This window comes from Wasmannia auropunctata, unplaced genomic scaffold (genome assembly GCF_000956235.1).
Source record: "Wasmannia auropunctata unplaced genomic scaffold, wasmannia.A_1.0 LD336074.1, whole genome shotgun sequence".
NCBI classification, from domain to species: Eukaryota; Metazoa; Arthropoda; class Insecta; order Hymenoptera; family Formicidae; genus Wasmannia; species Wasmannia auropunctata.
Genome location: NW_012026816.1, coordinates 4,676,026 through 4,684,776, shown reverse-complemented (window position 1 = coordinate 4,684,776; position 8,751 = coordinate 4,676,026). Strand labels below are relative to the sequence as shown.

Below are 8,751 nucleotides of genomic sequence, written 5' to 3'. Positions count from 1 at the left end.
GGAAAAATATTTTACTTTCTATTTTTGCAAAAACAATAATTTTTTATTAAAGTACATTATTTTAATTAAAGAATCACGCAAGTTTCATTTCATTTCATGAAATAACAAAAAAATGGCAGCTTTTCTTTGAAAAAATGATATTTTTCAAAACGGTAACTCATTTATAATTAATTTTTGATTGTTAAATAGTTTTTTCATCAAATTGAATAATACCGTTGGATTTATGAGAAAATTTTACCCCAAAAAAGTGTGGTTTTCAAAACATTTCTGTTTTTATCCTCAGGAAATATATACAATTTAAGATGTCAATTCCAAATTCGCACCATTATTCTATTAGTGGGTGCTCGAACGAAGTGTGCGGTTTGAAGGTTAATAGTAATCAAAAATGTAATTCGTGGAAAAATTAAAAATTTTATGTAGAAAAAGAGTGTGACCGCCTTTGGATAATTAAAAACAAGAGTTATCGTCCTTCTTGGCGTACTTGTATAATTAAAAAAGATCTGAGAAAACCGTCGTTCCTTGTTACTTTTTCTACATAAAATTTTTAATTTTTCCACGAATTACATTTTTGATTGATCCGACCGTGCCTCTTCCACGCGGTACACCTTAGATAACGCGCCGGCGATACTTAAACTTTGAAGGTTTGTAACTTAGGAAGATCTCAAGCAAAAAGGGTTTGTAACCAGTGTTTCGGAAACGTCTTGACACCAGCTTTAAGAATATGTAATAGAAAATAGGAGTTTTCATTTAAGATTTCAAAGTTGATCTTTACGGTGTCCTTCAAGGTCACATGAAGGTCATTTCGATATAACCATATAATAGATCACTTGATATACTAAAACTTTTGTATTGAACATTTTCTTCCATAATTATTATTTTCCAAGATATTTGACCTACGGAACTTTCTCCCATCACTGTATATGTATGTACGACGTCATACTGAGAGCCTTCCATTTTCGATTAAACGTCCAACAAATGAAAAATTAAACATTAAGACTAAAAAGATTATAGACGTTATAATCAATATTAATAGTACATATTAATTAAATATAATTTTAAAAAAAAAGGAGAAATAAAAAGGGAAAAACAGTTATTAGTACTGCAATCGAAATTGTCACAACTGACCGCAAAACTAATTTCTTAATAATCTCCAAGAATTCACACTGAGTGAAGAGGCAGCAAAGAAGCTGGAAGGCAAGACAGGATGTGTATGTAAAAAACGAGGAGCATAGGAGATGGTTAATTGAGGTTTAAGCAAAGTCTTGTCTTCTCTTGAAAAGTTGTCATTTTGATACGAAAACGTCCTCGTTTTACATAGGCAAGCCGTTGTACATAGCAAATTGTAATAAACTCTATGTAATACAAACAACATCCCCCGTTCTCCGTACAGGACTCGTTTCCGCGACGAGACCACCATCCGAGAGTCGGAGTTCAGCGGTAATATAGAACGTTCGGTAATTTATTCGATAAACATACAACAAGATCTCATATTCCTCTTTCTTCTCTTTGCTTAACCGCGTGTCCAAAGGCACACACTTCTTTACATACACACAAACACACACACACGCACGCAAGCACGCACGCACGCACGCACACACACCTCAATATGATACAGCGATATACAAAATTAACGTTTCGTAATTTTCTGTAGATGTCAAACGACGTACGTCACCTCTCCATATCGCCGTCGATTTATAATGTACAAAGCGAATGTATCGTAGTGTTTTTGTGAACATGCACTGTGTGAAGTACGCGACCCTGCTCCGACAACTAGAAAAATCTATGTCTTCAACGAGAGTTAGCATTTAAACTGGCTAGATCGACTCTAGAATATACCTGTAGCGCTCTCGTGTTCATTCAATTGTTCCTATCTACATACATGTGGTGGAAAATGTCAAAGTCGGTTGAGACACTTTGTTTTAGTGATCTTCGAGAACGCATCCTGATATTCAGTAAAATTTACTTTCCGATTGTCAAAAGAAACTAATTCTTCTAATTGACGCGTATTTGGAAAAATCATTAGAAAAAAGAATCTCGACCATTTTGACGCCCATATTCGCTTGATGCGAAAAATGCCTCCAAATAGTTACGCATATTTGAGACATATTCCGGTTTTATATCTAGATAACTATATCGCAATCGCATCATAATTATTGCTTAAACAATACGAAAATACGTCGCAAATGTATGTAACTTCATTGTATTAAGACATTCATGACGCCTAGTATATATATTTTTTTTATTTTTTTTGTTTTGCCTATTGAAGGATCCAATCGCTTATCTTTAATTCGAGTATTGAAAGAAAGATGGATAGAAATTGAAAATAATTGACAGGAATTTATCCGGAGTTGAGTATCTAATTTGAAGAACAGACGCCTGTCGATTTCTTTCAATTCGATCTTCTTTATGACATAATAAATAAAATGCATCTACATAAATCATTCATCGAATCACACTTGTTTCTCTATTTCATGATCGAAAATGTGTTAGCGAACAATCCTACGCTATGCGTTTTAATTCTGATCATCTAATCTGATTTGACGATCGATGACGATGGAGGACAATTTTGTATCTTAGCACACATTTTGATATCGATTGCGTTCGCCACATTTGATTGATCGCATAGAAACTGACTGTACCGGGCAGGATCGGATAGCACATTAAATTCGTCCTAGAAATTCGACCATAATTCGACTGCGTCCGCATTTACAGTAATGAGTACATCGCAGTAACGAGAGATAAGAGAGCACAGAATATCTCAGAGAGCTCATGATCAGGATTGGTATATGTGATATTAGAGGGGAATAAAAAATTCAATTAATATTATATAAAAATATTTCGAAAAGAGAGAAAGAATTAGCTTACTTTCATTATTTCTCTCTTACTAAATTCTCCATTTACTCAAGTTTTCCCCCTTGTTCTTAAATTAAATATCAGTTACATGAATTCTAATTCGCGCGCATGAAATAACCAGTTTATTGATTAGAGAAATCAACGAATAATTAGAAAATCGTTCAAATACATGCGTTATGTAGCAATTCTGATTGTCCGACGAGACAACTGGATGTATGCGCCCCGTCAGGCAAAAGTCGGTCCGATTCGCGGCATTATTTATGAATTTCATTGTTGATTAGTTTGACACCGATCATTGGCTAATCGAAATCAGCTCAATCTCAGCCGAGGAAGTAAGTACTCTTTCCCAACGCGCACATCAGCAGCAATATCAAGAGAAGCAAGTTCGACCTGGTGCTCGTCGCCAAGCCGCATTGATCCCTGATACGGCTCTCGTCAGGATGCGTGCGTATGCAGGACTGCGGCCGCTTTCGCTTGAGACCGATGAGCGTCTTTTGGCAAACCAGCGTGTTATTTTCGTAGATCACTTCCTCAGGCTTGACGTTCAGTGTCGGTGACGTCGTGTCGCCGCAAACGGTATTTACCACCACAAGCAACATATTACTATAAGACACCGGCTGCACCATGTACCATCTATACTCGCAATTCATGTCCATGTCGAACGAGTCGAACGAGGCGTTTCGCAGATATAAATATATCTGTAAATTGGATGCATATACATTAAAATGTGCCAAAAAAAAGGCAAATTAGAATTAAGAATTAAGATATTAACTTATTTCAAAATAATTAAAGAAACTTTAAATGCTAAGAAAGCCACATTGAATTAATAATCATTTACAATGTATCTATTATTACAATCGCTTAATTTCTTGGCAATTTGAAATCAATTTTTCTTCAGTAAAATCTATACCTACCATAAATTATAATTGTAATCTATAATTTCGGCATAGTTTATTATATATATAATCATTATATATAATTTTAAATTAAAGTTTACCTCTTTATCACACACTTCCGGTCGTGTACGATTGATCAGAATGTTCTGATCAAAGTTGGTTCCGCCTTCCTTTTCAGGAACCGGCGGAGGTTTATCCTCGTTTACGTGATAATCACCGGCCGATTCATCGTCGCTAACGTAATATGCTTCCGCGTCATCAGAGTCCATTACGCCCGCCTTTGCCCAAGCCCAAGCGGCTTGACCGATCATCCATGATAATGCTTTCTGGAAATGCTTCCATGGCTGCGACATGACATTTTACTATTTAATTTTAGAGTCAATTTTGACATTTATAACTATAAATTATGATATCTTAATTGTAACATTTGTTGCGTCAAGACTTATCTATTGCTTCACTGAAAAAATATTTCTTCACTGAAAAAATAAAAAAAAAGACATGTGCATTGTCTGACGCTTGGATTATCAAATAATTAAAAAATCCTTTAAAAATTCTTTAAATAAAATTGATTATAATTATACAGAATTTATGCAAAGCGAGAGATGGCTCGCAACTTTTCCTTTGACCGGCATTCTTGACTTGACAGTATTATTATTACAATTGAAAGTGCTCACGTTGAGAAGAATGTTGCCGGCGTTGTTGGTTTGCGAACTCTTGAAGCACACCGCCTGATAATCAAAGATTCTTATCCTCTCAAAGACACCATCTCTGACTAAACTGCTCATTATCGGACCTCTGACCTCGCCAAAAAATTTACCGACGTCTGTCTCGTCCTCGGCGGCGATTATATAGCCGTTATTGTCAATGAGATAACATGCCCAGGACCCGTCGCCGCAGTAGTGACTTTTTTCTTTTTGTTCTTTTTGGTCTTTTTGGCAACCATCGCAGTTATACGTTATATTCTGGAAAAGCGCTTGCAAGGCAGTGTGCTGGAACTGGAAGCCGACCACCATGGCCGGCGCCTTCCCTTTCTTTCCCTTATTTTCTGCAAATTTATTTTTGCAGATTTAATATCCTATCTTTTCACATATACCGTTTACATTTTAAGCAAGTTATGTAATTAATTATTAAATCCTCTCGTTAGAGTCTGATTATCGAAAGACTATTAAATTTATACGAATAATGCAACTAACTCGCGATAATTACTTATTTAATATTTCAAATATGAATTTTATAAATATATATAAATAATCTTGTTCTCATTTTGGACGTTTTGTTTCTATCTCATCTATACGTATACGAACGTTCTTTTTCCTATCTTAAAATTGCCATGTTACCTGCATGAAGCCTCTTTTCCCCAATGTTTAAAAATTCATATCTTCCAGAAAAATAAAGATATCGATTCTTTTTGGGATCATCTTAAAGATGAATTATGTGGCTATTTTTAAAAAAATCGTGATTTTATTTAAAAATGGCCAATTCAATATGGCCGATCAAAACGTCATTTTTTTGAAAATTTATTTTTTTCAAGAAAATTTATTTTTTTTTTTCAAAAATTGTTAAAATTTGTTTAATTAAAATGTAAATTGGTGTAAATGTTATTAGAAGATGTATGGGGTTTAATACGCAACGCGCGCGAAGCGCGCGCCTGTTATGTACTAGTATTTTTAAAAAATAAGACGAATAAGTATATAATAGTAATAAATTAAGAAATTAAGGCTCTTGTCGATTTTAACACTTTAAAATTGAAAGAGGAAACATGCTACTTTTCTATTTTGAACGGTTTGAATACCGACTTACCGATAAACACAGCACGAGTGGCAGTGACTAGAGTGGTGTTGTCGGCACCCTCGTCTTCGAGCGGCACGGAAAAAACAAAACTATCCGGATTTACGTAGTACTGCTCGACCGCACGTTTATACCATACTTCGTCGATGGCACGAGGATACAGCTTACTGAAATGATCCTCTGGCGACGATATATCCTTATCTACTGGAGAAAAGTCTTGCCATCTGGTCAATCCGCTATGTGTAGCCATAAACGCCAGGACCACTCCAAAGCGTTGCTTGAACTGCTTCCTACGAGAGAGAACACTTCAGAAAAAGCGATTCGGATCGTCCACGACTCGAGCTGGCATTTACTTGTACTCTTTTAAAGGAGCCGTTTCAAGATATACAACGCTCAATACATAACTATACATATAACTTATACAGGTCTCTCAAAATTCGTATGCAAACTCGCAGCTCCTTTGCGCCATATACATGGAATTTGATTTAAAAAAAAAATAGTAAAAGACAAAAAATTATACCGCAAATTATTATCTTCGATTTTCTACTAAAAGTAGAATATGATTTTATCATTCCATCATAAATATATATTTGTCTATTATCTCTGTTAATTATTGATTTAAATTAAATACTGAAAGAAATTGTGTTGCGAAAAGATTCAACAGTCAGAGAAAGAATTGCCCTTTTGTAGAATGGCGCAAACGAACGAATGATACTTTCATTATTATAAGTCAAAATCAATTGCATGTTGGGAAAATCCTCTTGCTTTCGCAGTGGCGTTCACAAAGCATACTTCCTTGTCGGGCTTCTGTTCCTAAAAAATGATAATCGCCCTACGACTTGCAAGCTTTTATTTGCGCCGACCTCAAAGTGTCGAAAGAAGTGAAAAAAGAAACAGAGTGAGAAGACAAAAGCAGAAAGAAAAAAAGGACAAGATTATATCGCAAAAATGTAAGAATAAATAAAAATGAACAAGTATTTTACGAAGGAAGGTAGCAAATTAATTTGAGAAAAGAGGAATCGCGAGAAATAAGATTCTATTTCAAATTTTTCTATAAAATTTTTTTTTTCTTCAATTAACTAAAAGAGAAAGATAAAAATGCAGTTTCCTAAATGAAAAGTGGAGCAGAGTGAAAGAAACGGATTCTATGAAAGAAAGAGAGAGGGAAAGAGAGATATATTGAGCTAAGAAGAAAAATGAAAGATAGGAAGAGCCGATATTCGCATTATAATGTACGACATGAACGGTTGCGAGTTAATTCGTTACTTTCTAAAAATGTAAGGTGCGTTGTGATGGCGTTACCTGGTCATCTGATTCATCAGCCTAGCTAAAGGTCTGCATGGCGTCAAAGTGGTAAGTTACATTAGTCAAAAGGAACAGGTGAATTTCTATTCTCATAGAAATAAGAAAAACAAGACAGAGAAATATAAAGAAATTGTGCATAAAGTAGAAAAATAAGATAAAAACACGAGACGGAGAGTATTTTGTGTCAAAATGAGCACGTGTAAGTTTTAATTCTGATAAGGAAACAGTGATAGAGAAAGAATGATGTCTCCGTCCTAAAGATACGTCGAGTAGCGATTAATCGTTCTATCTTTATTTATTTTATATTTTATCTTTACGAACATTTTTTACTCTATTTCTGATTATCGGTAATTACTTGTTTAATATTAAATATTCACGGTAAAATCGGAATGTGAATCTGTCAAATTTGTTTATAGTTCTTTTATAGTCTTTTTTATAAATTAATTATCCCAAGTAGCGATAAGTGCCGTTTTAATTACCATTAATTACCATTACATAATTATATCTATGTGAAAGCGATATAATTTTATATATATATATATATATATATATATATATATATATATGAAACGCGAATAATTATGTTAAAAAAATCGACCGATTAATCGCGTGCTAGTTTATAAGGGAAATAATGTGCATAATAGGGAAAAGGAAAATTCGTTTATTGCTTTTTTTTTCGTAAGTAGTCTAGTCATGCTGTGTAAAGCACTCTTTTACGTTGGCTAGTAAATTGAAATTATCCTCCCCCTGATTCCTTGGTGCTGGGATTCGGTGGGATTTGCTGGGCAAACCACTCGGTTACCTTAGCATCGTATACCAGACTAAGCAGCAGATATCTGTCGCAGAAATATGAGTTCTTGTCGCCCTTGTAGGGATGAGCTGTCGGAACACAAATAGAATTTAAACGTTATTAATTTTAATATTGCTAGAAATAGTTTTGTTAAGGGGGCATATACACCTAGAGAGGTAAAAAAAATCGATTTTTTTTTTAAATACATATTTTTAAAGTACGATGTCTTGAAAATGTTTTTGGAAGCATCCATTTCAGCAGAGGGTTTGCTTTATAGCCCTGGCGTAGATGATTCAATGTAAGTAAAATTTTTAATATTAATGTAATGTAATCTGAATGTAAAACTTTAAACGCGTTTTTCTCAAAACGTGGTTTTCAAAACGTGTGACCACTATATCTCGAAAATGGTTTGATCGATTAATTTGCAATTTTACACGCTTTTTCTAGACATTAAAAACTAGTTCCCTACGTAGGATTTTTTTTACGCTTCGTTTTTTTTTTCGTAACCAAAAAACGAGTAAGACTTAAAGTGATAAATCGCTATGTTGACTTTGACCAGCTGCCATATTGTTCAAAAGCAATATTTTGAAAAACGGCTTCATGGGGAACTAGATCTATGTTTCAACTTTATATAACTCGTTACATTTTGCTTTCAGATGAGTCCTGTAAAAACAGCAGTGGTCACCGCAAAAGCCGTTTTCAAAACACGACTATGAAAAAATTAAATAGCCAGCGAAGCCATTTTTTAAATCATTTTTTAATCAAATATATATACATATACCTATATATTTTTTTTTTAAAGAAAAAAATGTAATCTTTCAATGAAACAGATCCGACTTCTCTATAGTGTCTTTTCGTTTTTCCGTAAAAAATTCGCAAATTTAGACCTTATTTTGACTAGTGTCTAGGTGTATATGCCCCTTTATATGTGCAACGGTAAACATAAAAGATCGATGACTTACGATGAGAGCTGGAATTGGAACTCGCAGCGGAGTATTCCGGCGGTTGGGATCGCTGCTTGCTATCGATCCACTTCCAGCCTGGTTGGCGGGTACGCTCCAGAAAATGTAGGAGCTGTGACTCCGAGGAGTTGAACTTGTGTTCATCACCCTCGTAGTG

The 8,751-nt window shown here is 34.5% G+C and overlaps 1 protein-coding gene across 1 annotated transcript; it reads right to left on the bottom strand.

Moving 5' to 3' along the window:
- Positions 1-1,267: 1,267 nt before the first annotated feature.
- LOC105449799 (voltage-dependent calcium channel subunit alpha-2/delta-3-like) lies at positions 1,268-8,751 on the bottom strand (the record flags this gene model as incomplete). Its single annotated transcript, XM_011689180.1, has 7 exons — positions 1,268-3,551; positions 3,851-4,093; positions 4,424-4,794; positions 5,550-5,827; positions 6,840-6,872; positions 7,589-7,721; positions 8,595-8,751. Coding segments are annotated over 7 exons (1,593 nt in total), but the record flags the coding sequence as incomplete, so codon positions are not given.